This window comes from Mesoplodon densirostris, chromosome X (genome assembly GCF_025265405.1).
Source record: "Mesoplodon densirostris isolate mMesDen1 chromosome X, mMesDen1 primary haplotype, whole genome shotgun sequence".
Taxonomy (NCBI): Eukaryota; Metazoa; Chordata; class Mammalia; order Artiodactyla; family Ziphiidae; genus Mesoplodon; species Mesoplodon densirostris.
The window spans coordinates 124358890-124379148 of NC_082681.1; the positions used below are offsets into that span (position 1 = coordinate 124358890).

The window sequence follows — 20259 nt, forward strand, 5'->3', positions numbered from 1 at the left end:
TTGGCAGGTTGTGCATTTCTAAGAATTTGTCCATTTCTTCCAGGTTGTCCATTTTATTGGCATAGAGTTGCTTATAGTAATCTCTCATGATCTTTTGTATTTCTGCAGTGTCAGTTGTTACTTCTCCTTTTTCATTTCTAATTCTATTGATTTGAGTCTTCTCCCTTTTTTTCTTGATGAGTCTGGCTAATGGTTTATCAATTTTGTTTATCTTCTCAAAGAACCAACTTTTAGTTTTATTGATCTTTGCTATCGTTTCCTTCATTTCTTTTTCATTTATTTCTGATCTGATTTTTATGATTTCTTTCCTTCTGCTAACTTTGGGATGTTTTTGTTCTTCTTTCTCTAATTGCTTTAGGTGCAAGGTTAGGTTGTTTATTCGAGATATTTCCTGTTTCTTAAGGTGGGATTGTATTGCCATAAACTTCCCTCTTAGAACTGCTTTTGCTGCATCCCATAGGTTTTGAGTCGTCGTGTCTCCATTGTCATTTGTTTCTAGGTATTTTTTAATTTCCTCTTTGATTTCTTCAGTGATCACTTCATTATTAAGTAGTGTATTGTTTAGCCTCCATGTGTTTGTATGTTTTACAGCTCTTTTCCTGTAATTGATATCTAGTCTCATAGCATTGTGGTCGGAAAAGATACTTGATACAATTTCAATTTTCTTAAATTTACCAAGGCTTGATTTGTGACCCAAGATATGATCTATCCTGGAGAATGTTCCATGAGCACTTGAGAAAAATGTGTATTCTGTTGTTTTTGGATGGAATGTCCTATAAATATCAACTAAGTCCATCTTGTTTAATGTATCATTTAAAGCTTGTGTTTCCTTATTTATTTTCATTTTGGATGATCTGTCCATTGGTGAAAGTGGGGTGTTAAAGTCCCCTACTATGATTGTGTTACTGTCGATTTCTCCTTTTATGGCTGTTAGTATTTGCCTTATGTATTGAGGTGCTCCTATGTTTGGTGCATAAATATTTACAATTGTTATATCTTCTTCTTGGATTGATCCCTTGATCATTATGTAGTGTCCTTCTTTGTCTCTTCTAGTAGTCTTTATTTTAAAGTCTATTTTGTCTGATATGAGAATTGCTACTCCAGCTTTCTTTTGGTTTCCATTTGCATGGAATATCTTTTTCCATCCCCTTACTTTCAGTCTGTATGTGTCTCTAGGTCTGAAGTGGGTCTCTTGTAGACAGCATATATATGGGTCTTGTTTTTGTATCCATTCAGCCAGTCTGTGTCTTTTGGTGGGAGCATTTAGTCCATTTACATTTAAGGTAATTATTGATATGTATGTTCCTATTCCCATTTTCTTAATTGTTTTGGGTTCGTTATTGTAGGTCTTTTCCTTCTGTTGTGTTTCTTGCCTAGAGAAGTTCCTTTAGCATTTGTTGTAAAGCTGGTTTGGTGGTGCTGAACTCTCTCAGCTTTTGCTTGTCTGTAAAGGTTTTAATTTCTCCATCAAATCTGAATGAGATCCTTGCTGGGTAGAGTAATCTTGGTTGCAGGTTTTTCTCCTTCATCACTTTAAGTATGTCCTGCCACTCCCTTCTGGCTTGTAGAGTTTCTGCTGAGAGATCAGCTGTTATCCTGATGGGGATTCCCTTGTGTGTTATTTGTTGTTTTTGCCTTGCTGCTTTTAATATGATTTCTTTGTGTTTAATTTTTGACAGTTTGATTAATATGTGTCTTGGTGTATTTCTCCTTGGATTTATTCTGTATGGGACTCTCTGTGCCTCCTGGACTTGATTAACTATTTCCTTTCCCATATTAGGGAAGTTTTCAACTATAATCTCTTCAAATATTTTCTCAGTCCCTTTCTTTTTCTCTTCTTCTTCTGGAACCCCTATAATTCGAATGTTGGTGCGTTTAATGTTGTCCCAGAGGTCTCTGAGACTGTCCTCTGTTCTTTTCATTCTTTTTTCTTTATTTTGCTGTGCAGCAGTTATTTCCACTATTTTATCTTCCACCTCACTTATCCGTTCTTCTGCCTCAGTTATTCTGCTATTGATCCCATCTAGAGTATTTTTTATTTCATTTATTGTGTTTTTAATCGATGCTTGATTCGTCTTTAGTTCTTCTAGGTCCTTGTTAACTGTTTCTTGCATTTTGTCTATTCTATTTCCAAGATTTTGGATCATCTTTACCATCATTATTCTGAATTCTTTTTCAGATAGACTGCCTATTACTTCTTCATTTGTTAGGTCTGGTGGGTTTTTATCGTGCTCCTTCTCCTGCTGTGTGTTTTTCTGTCTTCTCATTTTGCTTATGTTACTGTGTTTGGGGTCTCCTTTTTGCAGGCTGCAGGTTCGTAGTTCCCGTTGTTTTTGGTGTCTGTCCCCAGTGGCTAAGGTTAGTTTAGTGGGTTGTGTAGGCTTCTTGGTGGAGGGGACTACTGCCTGTGTTCTGGTGGATGAGGCTGGATCTTGTCTTTCTGGTGGGCAGGTCCACGTCTGGTGGTGTGTTTTGGGGTGTTTGCGGACTTTTTATGATTTGAGGCAGCCTCTCTGCTAATGGGTGGCGTTGTGTTCCTGTCTTGCTAGTTGTTTGGCATAGGGTGTCCAGCACTGTAGCTTGCTGGTCGTTGAGTGAAGCTGGGTGCTGGTGTTGAGATGGAGATCTCTGGAGGATTTTCGCCGTTTGATATTATGTGGAGCTGGGAGGTCTCTTGTGGACCAGTGTCCTGAAGTTCGCTCTCCCACCTCAGAGGCACAGCACTGACTCCTGGCTCCTCAATTTGGGATGATTTGTTGTCTATTCATGTATTCCACAGATGCAGGGTACATCAAGTTGATTGTGGAGCTTTAATCCGCTGCTTCTGAGGCTGCTGGGAGAGGTTTCCCTTTCTCTTCTTTGTTCTCACAGCTCCTGGGTCTCAGCTTTGGATTTGGCCCCGCCTCTGCGTGTAGGTCGCCGGAGGGCGTCTGTTCTTCGCTCAGACAGGACAGGGTTAAAGGAGCAGCCTCTTCTGGGACTCTGGCTCACTCAGGCCGGGCGGGAGGGAGGGGCACGGAGTGCGAGGCGAGCCTGCAGCGGCAGAGGTCGGCGTGACGTTGCACCAGCCCGAGGCGCGACGTGCGTTCTCCCAGGGAAGCCGCCCCTGGATCCCGGGACCCCGGCAGTGGCGGGCTGCACAGGCTCCCGGAAGGGCGGTGTGGACAGTGACCTGCGCTCGCACACAGGCTTCTTGGCGGCGGCGGCAGCAGCAGCCCCAGCGTCCCACGCCCGTCTCTGGGCTCCGCGCTTTCAGCCGCGACTCGCGCCCGTCTCTGGAGCTCCTTTACGCGGCGCTCTTAATCCCCTCTCCTCGCGCACCAGGAAACCAAGAGGGAAGAAAAAGTCTCCTGCCTCTTCGGCAGCTCCAGAGTTTTCCCGGACTCCTCCCGGCTAGCTGTGGCACATTAGCCCCCTTCAGGCTGAGTTCTCGCCGCCAGCCCCAGTCCTCTCCCTGCGCTCTGACCGAAGCCCGAGCCTCAGCTCCAGCGCCGCCTGCCCCGGCGGGGGAGCAGACAAGCCTCTCGGGCTGGTGAGTGCCGCTCGGCACCGCTCCTCTGTGCGGGAATCTCTCTGCTTTGCCCTACCCACGTATGTGGGGAGTTTCTTGCCTTTTGGGAGGTCTGGGGTCTTCTGCCAGCGTTCAGTAGGTGTTCTGTAGGAGTTGTTCCACGTGTAGCTGTATTTCTGGTGTATCTGTGGGGAGGAAGGTGATCTCCGCGTCTTACTCTTCCGCCATCTTACCCGGAAGTCCTTGTGACATTTGTTAATCGCAGTTTCAAGAGTCAGGATGCCTAAGGTTATGAGTCTTTGGCCAGGTTGTCCATGACCTGGGGAGGGGGGCGGTCTGTTAGCTCATCTTGCCCTGGGGAAACAACCTGAGTGTGTTAAGGATGTTATTGACAAGAGCACTTTTAGCCCTCTGGCTCTGGTTGATCATTGTTCAGTTAGCACAGGATTGAGGTCCGAGGGGATGAGAAAGGGAAAAAAGGTTTTAATAGAGAGGTTAATCATAAACTCGGCAGGGGAATTCAGTTTTAGGGGGACTCGCTTTCATACTAACATGTGACCACTGATGCTAGTTTTGATTTTGGACACAGGCGCCAGTAAGCAGCAGCTTGCAGCAAGCAGCAGCGAGCAGTAGCTGGAAGCAAGATCTTAGTTCCCGGACTGGGTGTCCTAACCACTGGACCACAGAGGCCAGCAGCTAGGGCCTGGGTCCCTAGTTCTTGCCTGCCTTGTCAAGAAAGAATTCAGGCGAGGAGGCAGAAGGTAAAGAGAAAAGTAAAAAGTTTACTGGAAAAGCAGAGTACATGCGGAAAGAAGCACAGGCGAACTCAGTGAGAGAGTCGCAAGAGTCGCGCCTTTGGGAAGTTTAAACCCTTTATGAGGGGGCAGTCTTCCAGGTCTTTGTCTTCTTCTTGGCCAATCGTATTGTTTTGACCCCATGGCTAATTTGTCTCTGGACCTTCCCCTGGGTGTACATGCACCTCTCAGTCAAGATGGCTATCATCGCAAAGGCCTCTGGGAGGGAGGTAGCAGGACTTACTATGGTCTGGCATCTCCTGCCTTTTTAACCCTGTGAAGGCTTTTGTGCATGCGTAGTGTCTCCCTTGCCCCAAGGATGGGAAATGTATGACCTCTCGATCTTTTAACAGGGTTTAGCCCCTCTCTGTCTCTGCCATAAAAGTGTCCGGTGTCCGGTTATCTACCCTGTTCCTGTTTCTTATATCAAGGTGCAGATCTCGAAATATAGACAGGAGTCCGGTCATAAATATGCAGTCCTGGAGCCCGTTTGTCTCTTGCCCCAGGAAATGTAAACTGGGGGCTGGCAATGAATGTCCGGCCTGGAGCTCATCTTCTTCTCACCCCAGGAGGTGTGAACAGGAGGCCAGTTGTAAATGCCTAGCCTGGAGCCCACCTATCTCCTGCCTCAGTTTCTTCTGTGTCCTTTCAGAGATTTTTTTTTTAGCTCACGTTCAAGCAAATTTAAATATATGACCTCCCCCCACCTTGTCCTCAAGTCACTATCTACTGCCTAACTCATTTATGCCTGGCCCACTTTGGGCCACCCTGGCTGGCCTTGTTCTAGATTCTTACATCACCAGGACTTGCCTGTCTGAGATGCAACTCCTCAGCCTATGGACAGCCCCCTGCCCGCTCTATGGGTTGTTGGGGAGGAAGACATTTTCCTCTACCCTTCTAGGTTGTTCTGGCTGGTCTAAGAATTAAATGGACATGAGACAGATTAACAGGAGAAAATCACACAAAAATTGAATAACATGAATACATGGGAGAGAAGGCTTTCACCTTGAATACCATCTCTGGCTAAAGACAAAAGAGGGTGTGGACAGTGGGGAGTCAGTTATGGGAGGTGACCAGGAAAAGCATGGTAAACAAGGGTGAGCTTTTCATGCAGATGTAAGCCTTTGCCTTCTCCATTGATAAGTTTCTAGAGATTTGGTCATCCTCCTCTTCTTGGTACAGTCAAGGAGACACCCTTACAAATGGAGATTTTCCTTATGCATGTAAATGTTTCTTACAAAAGGGTAACTTCTACTTGGTTTTCAGCATTTCTCCCATGTCTGCTGTTTCTTAGAAAATAACCAGCTTAAAAGAATTAATATGCCAAAGAGACATAGGGGGGCAAATTCTGCTCCCCTACAGGGTGAACGAGGTGGGGAGTGGGTGTGTGCCCACCTTGGAGTGCCTTCAAGTGCACAGTTGAAGCTACTGGGAAAATTACAGCAGCCAACTTGACTGACATACCCAGCACACACTTCAAATATGTTAGGTTAAAAAAACTGACTCAAAGGCAGTACTTTTCAGGCAGTGATTCTCAGCTTGAGAGTAAGGTCATAGCAGAATCTTCAGGAGGGCTTGTGTAGTTTTAAAACCATTCAATGTTGTCATTTCCTACATTTTGAAAGTGAAGATAATCCCATATCTTTTTGATGTCAACTACAGAAAGTAAAGTGTGGCAATTTTGGCTCTAGAGCATGAGTTAAAAATAAAAACATCGAAGAACATTGTTCAAAGGCATGCACTATTGCTCCCAATGTTACCCAAAAACTGGGTTCACCTCTTCATGGGTGTTGAGCCAAAAGATGCAACCAAGCCCAAGCATGGGAGGAGGAAGGATCTATTACTTGCAGCAAGTAAGCAGAACACCAGGGATCTTTCTCAAAGCAGTGTCTCCCTGAAAACTGGGGAAGTTTTAAGCTAAGGGTACATGCGTATTCACGAAGGGGCTTGGGTGGTTCACACAATCCAAGCTTTAGTTGACTGAAGTCACAAGGGTCAGAAAAGGTCAACATTATCATCCCTTAGGTTCCAGTTGATCTGGTGGTTGAGTGCTTCAGGCTAGTCTTTACTGCTGAAACAGAAATGGGGGTCTTTACAACTGATATATTATCTTTGCTCTTGTTACTTCTCTTGCCTGATAAGTCATTTGTTCCTACATTGTTTCCTTAAGGTCATTAATTACTGAGACCTGTTCAAGGACAAGCATTATGGCCAGGCTTAGATCACAAAATGGCTTAGGCCAAAAATGGGTTCTCTTATGTCAAGAAAACCAGCCATGCCTGGTTTTCTTTCTCTGGGGACGTGCTACCCTATGTGCTTACACCACAGGGGTTAAAATTGCTTTTGAGGGGCGGTGGTGGGTCAAAAAACCATCTTATACCATGTCTAAAGTGCAGATATGAATGTGGTACATAAACAGGTATACACACAAAATATATGTGGAATTAAAATTTTGTTGGAGGGGCAACTGGGAAAAAAGTGTCTAACAAGGCTCATTAGGAAAGTGATAATGAACAGAAAGGTTGAGATGCTGGCCAAAGGGAATGGGTGCAGCACTGATGATTTGTGGGTGTTTCCGAGGAGGGGAGAGTGGTGGTCAGGATAAAGACCTGGCTTCCAGGGCACTGCTGTGGTGGGCTGCCGTGGCCAACTTAGAGTGCTTTGACTTTGCCATTTTTACTGTCTGGTAAGGGGCAGAAGAAAGTTACTCCTCTCCCACGCTCCTCCCTCTCCCCCCCCCCACAGCTGGATTCAACTAGTAGAACTTGAGGACTAGCTGTTTCTCAGATACCCAGCATCCCAGCATCGCAGGATGCCAGAGCTGGAGGGCCCTATGCCTTCCTGTCCCTTTTATTTTCCACGTCACATACTAGAACCAAGGCCGTCCCCTCAATGATGGAATGGAACTGACTCTCTGGACATACATTCCTTTTGCTCCCCCAAAGGGTCATTGATTCAAGAGGCACAGCCGATGCTGGGAGATAACTTTAAAGACAAGTGTCTGTTTTGTGAAGTCTGTTTCTCCATAGCTATTGACTAGAGTGAAATACGAGTTGATGCTGGGAATGATGTGAGCCCTGCGTGGCTGCGGAGGGAGAGCAGGGAGGGGGTTATTCTGGTGGACGAGTGGAAGGAGGGAGTTGGTTTGACTCGTCAGAATTCTTTCCAACTCTCCGCCACCATCTTTGTGGTCTTGGTCAAGATCACGGAACTATTCTGGGCCTTTTTTTTTTTCTTTATACATCTATAAATTAGGTGCATCAAATTAAGGTTACTTTCAAATCTAGTAAGCTACAGGGGTCAGTACTTGACAAGGTGAGACATGTCTAAGGATTTCTTTATTCAGTAATTAGACCTCACTGCTTGATCATTACAATTGCAAAGAATTAAGTGGAGACAATGGTGGTTTCGTACAGAATAGGGCCACATCCCAGGCACTCTTCTTCCGGTTCTTAGAATGATCTGTTTTGTTTTTTCCTTCACTGGGATATCTTTTTTATTAACGCCTGGAATTCTTCGAAACTAACTTCTCCATCTCCATTCCTGTCCAGTTCTTGAAAGAGGTCATCTAGGGTGCTTGGACCCTGGTTTTAGACAAAAAGGATGGGATAGAAGAGAGGAGAAAAAATGATTCAGTTACTGCTGCACATTCTCCGAAATTAGAGACACTGGGTCTGCGTTCCTAGAAGGCAGCCGAGTTTTCAGTCACATGTTACTGATAGGGATGAAAAAACCAACTTTAGTTGTATTGCTTCATGTCACAGAACTGACTACCCTTTTTTAAAAAAAAACTATATCATACATTTATTATTTTAAAATTGATAATGTGTATTTTAAAATAATTGGTTTCCTATGTAAACTAAATCTAAATCATTCTTTTGAGAAGTCCCAGGGCTTTACTTGACTGCCAAGGGGCCCTGCTCCAAGGTTTCCTTGGTAACTGGTTTGGCATCCAGCCCCAGAGCTGGACCAGCATGTGATCCTAGGCTTGCCATGGACCAGCCCCATGCCAAAGCTTTTCCTTAGCCTGTGCAGTTCTCCCAGCTGCCATGTGCGGGAGATCCACTTTACAGATGAGGAAACTGAGGCTTTGAGACACCCGCTGACTTGCTCAGGGCCCCCAGCTGGTAAGTAGAGGGCTTGGGGTTCAAACACTGACTCCAGAGCTCAACCCCTTAATTAGCAACCACCCTAGTTTTTTTCCCAAACCCCGGGTTGCAGCCCACTGCTATGCTATGCAGGATGACTTTGGCTCAGTGGTTCTCACACTTTGGCATGCGTCAGAATCACCAGGTGGGCTTGCTGACCTTAGTAAACCCAAACTGATGGGTGGTCCTACTCCCAGAGCTTCCGATTGACTAGGCTTGGGGTGGGACCTGAGAACCTGTATTTCCAACAGGTTCCTGGGTGGTGTTGATGCTGCTGGTCCAGGACTGACTACTCAGAGAACCACTGCTTGTTACATCAGATCATGTTCAGCTCAACTCCCTTTTGACTACTGGTGTTCCTGTAGTGAATTAAGCAGAATTAATTTTTGTCTCTGCTGTAGGGGTGGAAAAATTTCCCTTCCTCCCTTCTGGGTTCTTTGGCTGGTCTATTAATTAAATTGACATAGACAGATCAACAGGAGAAAAACAAGTTTAATTACATAGGTACAGGGTTCCCCATAAAAATGTGATACCCAAAGGGCAGCCAGGTAACTGAGGCTTATATAACATCCTGGGCTAAGGCTACAAAAGGAAGGAAGGCCGTTCAGAGGTAGGCAGAGATGTTTGGAAGACAAAAGTTTGGCCTGTTCTACAGATAAATTTCTTAGGAAAAAAGGAATCTCTAGCAAGAGCTCTCTTCCTGGTAAAAGAAGAGCTCTCTTTGCAGTGTAAATTTAGGCAGTTGAGTGGGAGGTAAAGAGCTTTCCCTGAATCTTTGGGTTTTGATTTTTTTTAGTTCCAAGTAATCTTCATGCTAAAGTGGCATATTTCAGGGAGACTTGTTCTGAGCCCCTCCACTGCCGTAAAACTCAAATCTTAAAGCCATCACAACTCTGACTTTCAGGTTAGGAGTCTCTGTGGCAAAATAGTACCCAGGAAACCTATTGAAATAACAGTTTAGTTTATAAGTCAGCTTCGAAAATTTTTTTTTTTTTTTTTTTTTTTCTTTTTGCGGTATGCGGGCCTCTCACTGTTGTGGCCTCTCCCGTTGCGGAGCACAGGCTCCGGATGCGCAGGCCCAGCGGCCATGGCTCACGGGCCCAGCGGCTCCGCGGCATATGGGATCCTCCCAGACCGGGGCACGAACCCGTATCCCCTGCATCGGCAGGCGGACTCTCAACCACTGCGCCACCAGGGAGGCCCGAAAAATTTTTTTTAATTGTGGTAAAAAACACATAAGATAACATTCCCCATCTTAACTATTTTTAAGTATACGGTTCAGTAATATTAAGTATGTTCACACTGTTGTGCAACAAATCTCTACATCAAGGTATGATTTAATCCCTAAGATTCCTGTAAAGACACTGGCACTTAGCTATGCTCACAAGACCAAACTGTGTTAGTTACTTAGCATCTGTTTTATAAATACCAAGCACTGTTTTCCTGAAGCATTTGCTAGATTCTAAACCATACAAGGTGATGTGATGTAAACAGAGTATAGCTTAGAAAACCTTAGAAATCCATATGGAAATATAATCAGTACATGACTTGATAAGTAGATTTTTCACAACTTACCATTAGTCTTCCTACCTTTAACCAAATTAGAAAAGTCATATGTGCTTTTTATAGGAAATACATAAAATATAGAAAAATACAGAAAAAATCACCCATCTTACCTTATTAAAAAACAACTTGTTTGAATAGATTGCCTAGGCTTTCCTGTCAGATTATTATTTTTCTTCTTTTTCTTATTATTTTCTATTATTCCTATTATTATTTTTCTTCCTTTTGGAAAAATTTAAGAGTTTTTTGAAAAGTTGAGTCTTTCTCAGAAACACTGGTTTTTATTTTTAATTAGAAAGTCTCTTTTTCTGCTAGTACCTTTAACTTTTCAAGTTATTTCACATTTTAACTATAAGACAATATCGATTACAAGGTCATTGAATTCAGCTACTTCACTTTTTAGTACTAAAAACAGAAACCTCAACAACTAAAACTAGAAACCTTCTCACATGTCATATTGACAGAAGGGACATCTCTGGTTAAAAACTGAGAACCAAATTCTGAAGTTAGAGCTGAGTAGGGACCAAGTCAAATGTAACAGGTAGTTGCACAGTTGCTTCCATTTTGAAGATGGTTTTTAGTTCCAAGGGAAACAAACTGTATTGGAGCAAAGAGAATCAACCTTTCCCTATCCCTTATTGCCTCTAGATGCATTTTGATTTTGATAACTCTGGGATGGTTTTGATCAGAAACTTTATGGCTGAGGAAATGTAATCCTTTCCTGAAAGTTGTTTAGAAACCTGTGGTTGCTCATCAGCACAAATTTAGGTGCTTAACACAAATTAACACAAATGTAAATGCTTTTGAAATAGAAATGGGTGTCGCCAGAGGGCAATTTATCAGCATGAAGCCGGTTTTCTTAACAGACTGCCAAGTAAGTGTTGGTCTAGTTGAGAGATCCTGCCTATAACAGTGGAGCACATCCAAGTCCAGCTCCTATAACCGTACAGGCCTCGTTGTTTTCCTAAAGCCTGGCACAGGGGTGCTGAATCCAGGCTGAAGGCCTTAGTGTGTTTGCTTGGCAACCTGCGGGTCTTCCAGGCCTAGCTTGGTAAGAGTGCGATCATGGCTTCTGTTTCCCATGGCTGGTCCCGGGGAGTTCTGTGTCAAGGCTGTGGGCAATAGAAGGCGTAGTCCGTGTTTTCTAGGAGCTTGCCTTCTGAAATGTGGCCTGCCCTCAGGGGAGGAAAGCACACATTCAAGCGCCCTCCCTCCGGTGATGCCCATGCCTGGGCTGCTGGGCGCTCTGCCTGAGATGGAGCTCTGATCCGTATCGTTGCGGACCCCAGCCTCTGGCCGCGTCCTTTCCTCTCTTCTCCCCTCCCTTCCCACCATCGCCGCCCCATCAGCGGGCTCTGTCGTGGTATACTCACTTTCAGTAAACTGGGGAATTCAGTCTGAATCAATAGCTTCAGCTCCTCCTTCGACAGCTGGTTTGGATCACCTTCTTTGGCTGCGTATTTTTCAAAAATCCTCTTCAGTTCTTCAGGAAGCTTGTTTGTACTCATTTTGGTGTCCTGTAAATTGAGAAAGAAATGAACTTACCAAAAAGCTGAAGTATTTTATACTGATGATTGCCAGCAGGAGTTGAGTGCTTTTGGGCTGTTTCCTAGGCATAGGTGAGAGAGAATAAAGAAAAGGGGAGAGGGGAAGATAAAGAGGAGGAGGAGGAGAGAGGGGGCGGGAACTGTGGAAATCACAATGTACCAGTGACTGAAAACGTGTTTTAAAAATAATCATCGGGCTTCCCTGGTGGCGCAGTGGTTGAGAGTCCGCCTGCCGATGCAGGAGACACAGGTTCGTGCCCTGGTCCGGGAAGATCCCACATGCCACGGAGCGGCTGGGCCTGTGAGCCATGGCCGCTGAGCCTGCGCGTCAGGAGCCTGTGCTCCGCAACGGGAGAGGCCACAACAGTGAGAGGCCCGCGTACCACAAAAAAATTAAAAAAAAAAAATCATCTTAGATAGGTTGTTAAATGTCTGTTTTTGGAGTACATCTGTTAGAAGATAGTCTTTGGAGCCAAATACTTTTACTAGTAATTATGACATTTTTCACATTTTAGGTACCTGCTCTGCACGCTGTAGGCTGTGGTCTTGAAGAAACCTGACCACAGCTTCTAGCCTCTTAAGTTACTGGTAATATCTTTAGGTGGCACAAACCCACTTTTTCTCTAGACCGTGATCTTTCACACCATTCTGAAAGGAAGCAGAAGCAGCTACAGGCAGTACTAAAATCACACTTACCTGGTCGTCCAGCAGTGAGGCAGCTGGAAGAATCAAATAGGAGTGTGAGAAGCTGAGCAGGATCCTGTGACTTTTATAGTCTTTACAGCTACACCACCCTGATTATGAAATTTTCCTTTTGTTTGCCATTTAAGGGTAATTATTAATGATTTTTGAAACCCAAGCCTAAGACTGCATGAGCTTCATAATTAAGGGCAAGATCCAATAAAGGGCCACCTCAACAGTTGCTTAATGGTTCAGAGTCCCAAGTATAAGCTTGGATTCTTTACCCCTTAGATTATATTTTCCCTACAATGTGGAACTAGGATATTTGCTCACTGTTCACATTTCAGAAAGCTCAAATATGGAGGGTTGGTTTTTTTCAATTTAGTTGCATATTTAGGCTTGAAAACAATAATTTTCTGCACATCAAGAAAAAAATGCTGAAATAGATAATCAAATACTACATAGTTTAAAGAATTGCCTTATAGCCTTTGAAGTCCCTCTGATGTTTTGTACATATAAGGTGGTTAAATTTTTTTTTTAATAAACATCCACTTTTTAAAATTAATTAATTAATTAATTAGGCTGTGTTGGGTCTTAGCTGCTGCGCGCGGGCTTTTCTCTAGTTGTGGCAAGTGGGGGCTACTCTTTGTTGCGGTGCAGTCTTATTGCGGTGGCTTCTCTTGTTGCGGAACATGGGCTCTAGGTGCGCGGGCTTCAGTAGTTGTGGCGTGCGGGCTTAGTAGTTGTGGCTTGTGGGGTTTAGAGTGCTGGCTCAGTACTTGTGGCGCACGGGCTTGGTTGCTCTGCGGCATGTGGGATCTTCCCAGACCAGGGCTCGAACCCGTGTCCCCTGCATTGGCAGGTGGATTCTTAACCACTGTGCCACCAGGGAAGTCCCTAGGTGGTTAAATTTTTGAATAACTGAATGAATGAATAAAATATCATTGAGAAGCAGGTTTAAGAAGTCGGGGGAAGATACACAATAATTTGTGGTTTCATTTGGCAAAGCAAGATTGCCAAATAGCATGGTCATTTTTCAACTTTTTCATTATTTGTTGTTCCCATATGTGCTTTTTATTTCTTTTCCTTGCCAAATCTATTTTGTTAATCATTCTAAAAACTCGTGAAAATACTTGACTTACTTTTATTCAATTGGAATTACTTCAAACTTTTGGAACTGCCAGGATTTAAAATTGGAGACTAAATTTATTTCTCTTAGAAAGAGTTCCATGAAAGAATTAGGACATTTCCTGGGAAAATTGATCCAACTGTAACTCACAAAAGGGGTTTCCAGATCAACTTTAAAAGCACTTGTCAGCTTTTAAATACTTGTATGTGTCCACACTTTTTATGGACCTTTTCTATATTTAGTTTTCTATGGCCCTTTGTTATATTGCAGACAAATTCAGGATTAAAATATTGGACTGTATTTCTCTCTGAGGCTTTTCAGTTCTAAAATTCTAGGACCTTATTTACCTTGGAGAACAAATGTGAAATCTTACATATAGAGTTCCTTAAAAGCTGCCACCAATCCCGAGTCCTGATCATTCCATGCACCTTAACTGTCTTGTGTATGTTATTCTCGCTTTTATTGCAGATTATTTGACATTGGTATGCATCAGTACTGACTATGTATTAACTCACTTCTTAGAGTAAAGATAGGCCTTTTGCTTTTAGCTGTAAGATTTACACAAAAATGTTCTGATTTGGCAATGTATTTTAATGTATTTTAATCAAGATTTCCTCTTAGAGGAAAACATAGGCAGAACACTCTATGACATAAGTCACAGCAAGATCCTTTTTGACCCACCTCCTAGAGTAATGGAAATAAAGACAAAAATAAACACATGGGACCTAATGAAACTTAAAAGCTTTTGCACAGCAAAGGAAACCATAAACAAGACCAAAAGACAACCCTCAGAATGGGAGAAAATATTTGCAAATGAAGCAACTGACAAAGGATTAATCTCCAAAATTTATAAGCAGCTCATGCAGCTCAATAACAAAAAAACAAACAACCCAACCCAAAAATGGGCAGAAGACCTAAATAGACATTTCTCCACAGAAGATATACAGACTGCCAACAAACACATGAAAGGATGCTCAACATCTTTACTCATTAGAGAAATGCAAATCAAAACTACAATGAGATATCATCTCACACCAGTCAGAATGGCCATCATCAAAAAATCTAGAAACAATAAATGCTGGAGAGGGTGTGGAAAAAAGGGAACACTCTTGCACTGCTGGTGGGAATGTGAATTGGTACAGCCACTATGGAGAACGGTATGGAGGTTCCTTAAAAAACTACAAATAGAACTACCATATGACCCAGCAATCCCACTACTGGGCATATACCCTGAGAAAACCATAATTCAAAAAGAGACATGTACCAAAATGTTCATTGCAGCTCTATTTACAATAGCCCGGAGCTGGAAACAACCTAAGTGTCCATCATCGGATGAATGGATAAAGAAGATGTGGCACATATATACAATGGAATATTACTCAGCCATAAAAAGAAACGAAACTGAGCTATTTGTAATGAGGTGGATAGACCGAGAGTCTGTCATACAGAGTGAAGTAAGTCAGAAAGGGAAAGACAAATACCGTGTGCTAACACATATATATGGAATCTAAGAAAAAAAAATGTCATGAAGAACCTAGGGGTAAGACAGGAATAAAGACGCAGACAGAGAGAATGGACCTGAGGATATGGGGAGGGGAAGGGTAAGCTGTGACAAAGTGAGAGAGTGGCATGGACATATATACACTACCAAATGTAAAACAGATAGCTAGTGGGAAGCAGCCGCATAGCACAGGGAGATCAGCTCGGTGCTTTGTGACCGCCTGGAGGGGTGGGATAGGGAGGGCGGGAGGGAGACGCAAAAGGGAGGGGATATGGGAACATATGTATATGTATAACTGATTAAATTTGTTAATTAAAAAAATTTAAAAATATATATATATATATAAACAATACTCAAAAAAAAAGTTTTTATTTTCCCTATTTGAGTATTGCTTTGTTCTTTAATTCATTTAGATTTTTATGTATTTAGAATTATCCTACTGTAAAGCATCATTAAATATGATCAGATACAAAAAAAAATGTTCTGATTTGGCAATGTATTTTAATCAAGATTTTCGAGAATTTCTCGGGTTTTTATACTTATGCTCTGTCTTACCTGGGAGGAAGGAGGCTTTTGTTGAACAGTCATGAAAATATCTTTTTCTGCCAACACCTTTTTTTTTTTTTTTTGCGGTATGCGGGCCTCTCACTGTTGTGGCCTCTCCCGTTGCGGAGCACAGGCTCCGGACGCGCAGGCCCAGCAGCCATGGCTCACGGGCCCAGCCGCTCCGCGGCATATGGGATCCTCCCAGACCAGGGCACGAACCCGTATCCCCTGCATCGGCAGGCGGACTCTCAACCACTGCGCCACCAGGGAGGCCCTGCCAACACCTTTTTAAAAAAATTTCAAATCTACAGAAAATTTGCAGAAAGAGTCAATGAATACCAACCCACCTTTCGCCCAGATTCACTAATCGGTAACATTCCCACATTTGCTTTCTCTTTTTATGGATGACCCCCCAACCCCAACCATCTGAGAATCAGTTACAGACATCCAGACACTAACCCCCTAAATACCTCAGCATCTTATCTCATAAGGACAAGGATATTCTCTTACACAACCACAATGCCATTATCACAGCCCGTATTCACATCTCCCAATTGTTGAAATAGCATCTTAAATTATCTGTTCTCTCAAATTACCACTTTTGAGCTAAAATCAACATGGCAGTTGTTTTATTTCTTAAGTCTATTTAAGAAATGATTTTAATAACTATATGTGATCTTAATAACAATATAATATATAACTATATGATTTTAACAAGTATATATTGTATGAGATAATATATGTTGTATACAACACATGAAATGTATATATGAACACACGTGTGTGTGAGCATGTGTGTATATAAAATGAACTCTAAGAAAAACATTTGGAACAGTATTGGTTAACAGTCTTTTAGGCTACAAATCTCTAGATTCAAGGGAAGACCTCTGATTAAAACAGGCCCAGTGCTGCTGCTTGTTGTCAGAACTTAGGCGTGTGGTAAACACTAACAGAACAGGAAAAACACCCCGTTGGTCCTCTTATATTTTCACTTGCTCACCTCTGCAAGTCACATCTCTCGTCTCTTATTTTTCTCTTTACCTGTGGACTCAAGCGTGAGGGTAAACCTGCAGTGGGAAACATGAAATCCACCAATAGATACTCTCATGAAACATTAACTAAAAATATATGGAGATGGGCGATAAATACAGGGTGTGTTCAAAAGGGTGCATTTTGAAACCAGAGAAAGGGGAAAAAATGACAGGCACAAGATGGGTAATGGAAAAATGGAGAGGCAAAGGTTATTTTGCCTCACCGTTGAATTGTTTGATCTTTGGACAGACTTCAGTTTTCCCTAGGAAAGCCAAGAGTAACTTATTTTACAAGCTTGGGGTACCACAGGTCTCCGTGGCCGGGTTACTGTGCTCGAAGGCCACAGCAGCAGCGCCTCAAAAAGCACCTCGGGAAGAGAGTAGTGTCAGCAGGCAGGCCCTGCGAAGCAAAATGGGTGTGAAATGCTGTCTGTGGGCTCGTGTTGTCTTTGATGCTGAGGTTTGACCCTGACTATTAAAGAGCAGCTGTCCCTAAAAGGGAGCCACCCCCCCACCACCACCGCCCAGGACAGAGTTCACCTTTCACTTCCAGCTTCTGCCCTGGGTGCCAGAGTTTGCAGAGGCCTCCTTATCAGAGTCCGGGACTATCGAGGCCTGCTTTTTTATCATGGGCTGTGTGCTGCCCCCGCACCCGACCCGTTAGGTCCAGAAATCCCGCAGCACCCGTGTGAAGTGGATGCCGCTGTTACCTCCAGTCTACAGAGACGGTCAAGGACCCGTTCAAGGTCATGTCACTGGGGACTGGCAGAGCTGGGATTCAAGTCCAGAGCCAGCCTGCACCCTCAGCCACCATGCCACCTGCCCCATCTCAGGAGTAGGGCTTCTGTGAGGAGAGCTGGTCAATGTTAGTGTGAGTCTCAGAGGCAGGACTTCAGTGTCATGATCACACCTGAAGGTATAAGAATGTTCTTTTCCTAGTGGAAGTAACATAGACCTTATTTTACTGGTGGAAAAAACCAAGTTAAAAAAAAACTAGAGGGGCTTCCCTGGTGGCGCAGTGGTTGAGAGTCTGCCTGCCGATGCAGGGGACACGGGTTCGTGCCCCGGTCCGGGAAGATCCCACATGCCGCGGAGCGGCTGGGCCCGTGAGCCATGGCCGCTGGGCCTGCGCGTCCAGAGCCTGTGCTCCGCAACGGGAGAGGCCACAACAGTGAGAGGCCCGCGTACTGCAAAAAAAAAAAAAAAAAAAAAAAAAAAACCTAGAAAATATCTACGTATTTCTAGGACTGCTTAATGCTTTCACCATTGTAGATTCCATCCTCACGCTGCCCTAATGCTGCAGAGAAGTACCGGCCCTGTATCAGGTGAGAGGTGAGCTTGGGCACAGCGTACCTTGGCCTCAGAGCAGGCCACTGCCCCTCTCCCCTTCCGTCTGTGACTTGGTCTCAGAGACCCTCTACTTCTTGTAGGCCCACCGACCAGTCCCTGGGTCTCCTCTGTTAGTTTTTGATTGAAATTCAGGGAGATTTAATGATGGAGCGCTTGATCCAAACCTGCCATTGTGCTGATCTCTGGTGGTGCTAGAGAAGATCTAGTCCTTGTGCGTGAGGAGCCCACACTTTAGTTTCTGAGAGGAGGTGCATATATGAAATGATGGTGGAGGTTAAAGTTGTATACGATAAAGGACTAGATTAGTTTCCTATTGCTGCTGTAACAAATTACCACCAACTTAGTGACAAATTTATTTTTTTACAGGTCTGGAGCTCAGAAGCATTTCTTCTGGAGGCTCTAGGGGAGAATCTATTTCTTTGCCTTTTCCAGCTTCTAGAGACTGCCTGCTCATGGCCCTTTCCTCCATCTTTAAAGCCAGCCATGTGGCCTCTTCCAGTCTCTCTCTCTCCCTCTCTCTCTGACCTCTGCTTCGTTGTCACATCTCCATCTCTGATTCTGACCCTCCTGCTTCTTCTTATGAAGACCCTGTGGTTACGTTGGGCCTACCCTGATAACCCCCAGATAATTTTACCATCTCAGGAGGCTTAATTTAATCAGGCCTGCAAAGTCGCTTTTGCCATGGAAGGCAACATATTCACGGTTTCTGGGGAATAGGACATCTTTGGGGGGTGGCTGTTATTCAGCCTACCACTTATTGGAAATGAATTAACACAGTGTAGGTCATTTGTTTGGTAGGGTGAGCATAACAGTGGTATTAAGTATGGCACAGTAAGGAGAACTGGAGGGTGCCCCTAAAGCGCAAGCCCACGTGGGATGGTGGGGAGAAGCCATCTCAGGGCAAGTAGTGAAGAGGCGGTATGTATGCAGCGGCGTCGAGGGGAGGGAAGCAGAGGCTCCATCGGCGACGGACCTATCCAGCTGACGTAGAAACCACAGGTCGGAATATGTGGGGAGAGCGTAGACGGTTCCTGAATGAGGTGGAACCTGCGTGCCACATGGAAGGGTTCAGATTTGGTCTGCAACGATGGAGGCTGCGGTAGCTGCCCAGCTACTGAAGATGGTCTGCTGGGAGGTAGGCTCCTCTAGTGTCCCCAAATGAAATGTCCAAAGGCAAGGGACTGGACAGAAGCTGGCCTTACCAGGGTTCTGTCAGGTAGGTCAGAAGGCTTGCACTCTTTCCTGCACTGCCATTAAGGAATTTCATCTTTGGGAATTCCCTGGCAGTCTAATGGTTAGGACTTTGCACTTTCACTGCCGAGGCTCAGGCTTAGTTCCCTGGTTGGGGAACTAAGATCCTGCAAGCCGCGCTCCGTGGCCAAAAAAAAAAGGGGGGGGAGGGGAATTTCATCTTTGATAAGAGAACCTAGCTTCCCTAGACTTTGTTGTTTAAGGCACCCAGGACTCCTGAAGTCTTGAACCCATTACACTTTTATCATGGGCTGCAGAAACTTTGGTAAAGGTTAATTAGGGCCGTGTTTATCCTTACATGGTACATTTACATCTCCTAAAGCTTTATCACCACTAATATTCGTTACTTATTGATCCTTTTTATTTTTCTTCTGCGCTATGGCTCGGTTCCAAGAAACGACAAACCTGTAGTGGAGATCAGATGACAGCTTGTATTTAGGCAAACTCAGAATGGGCCGAGGTGACCCTTTTGCAATGGAAGAGGCATTTTCCTCTCAGATGCAAAATCTAGGGTATTTTGAAAATGTTGGGAGTAAAACTAAAGCATATCTGAAGTTCTTTAACCACCCCAGTAATGATAAAAGATGTTTTAAAACTGTGATGTTCTCCTATCTCTCAGGCTTTTTGCGGAAGGAATGCCAGGAACAAAGATGTTTCCTTAATTTTGTTGCTCAATCAGGTCATTTGTAACTGGGAGGCAGTCATACTGTCATCTTTAGAGCTGGTAGGACGGCCTGATAACTCTGCAAGGCAACTGGTTTGGCCAGGCTTGACCAGAAGTACCCTGTGTTCTCTGCCTTCCCCAGCCGTCCCCTTCTGGAGTGTTTCTGTTCTCCCAGCTGGAGCCTGGCCTGGACGTTCTTTTTTTTTCACATCTTTAATGAAGTATAATTGCTTTACAATGGTGTGTTGGTTTCTGCTTTATAACGAACTGGATCAGCTCTACATATACATATATCCCCATATCCCCTCCCTCTTGCGTCTCCCTCCCACCCTCCCTATCCCATCCCTCAAGGTGGTCACAAAGCACCAAGCTGATCTCCCTGCGCCATGCGGCTGCTTTCCACTAGCTATGGATTTTACGTTTGGGAGTGTATATATGTCCATGCCACTCTCTCACTTTGTCCTAGCTTCCCCTTCCCCCTCCCCGTGTCCTCAAGTCCATTCTCTAGTAGGTCTGCGTCTTTATTCCCGTCCTGCCCCTAGG

General features: G+C 44.1%; 2 protein-coding genes across 7 annotated transcripts in view; one reads left to right on the forward strand and one right to left on the reverse strand.

The window, feature by feature from the left end:
* CTPS2 (CTP synthase 2) overlaps positions 1-20259 on the forward strand; it is a 115575-nt gene that overhangs the window by 57153 nt on the left and 38163 nt on the right. The gene's annotated exons all lie outside the window — the stretch shown is intronic.
* On the reverse strand, positions 7785-11524 carry S100G (S100 calcium binding protein G). The gene is made up of 2 exons (XM_060088000.1): positions 11390-11524; positions 7785-7889 (listed from the first exon to the last, which is right to left on the reverse strand). The coding sequence occupies exons 1-2, from the start codon at positions 11522-11524 to the stop codon at positions 7785-7787; spliced, it is 240 nt and encodes a 79-aa protein (XP_059943983.1).

What these genes read in the sequence shown, in the direction of transcription:
- S100G (XM_060088000.1), bottom strand. Translation starts at nt 11,524, where the DNA reads ATGAGTACAAACAAGCTTCCTGAAGAACTGAAGAGGATTTTTGAAAAA. An exon ending in AATTCCCCAGTTTACTGAAA is followed by an intron (nt 7,890 to 11,389) that starts GTGAGTATACCA and finishes GTCTAAAACCAG; the next exon opens with GGTCCAAGCACCCTAGATGA.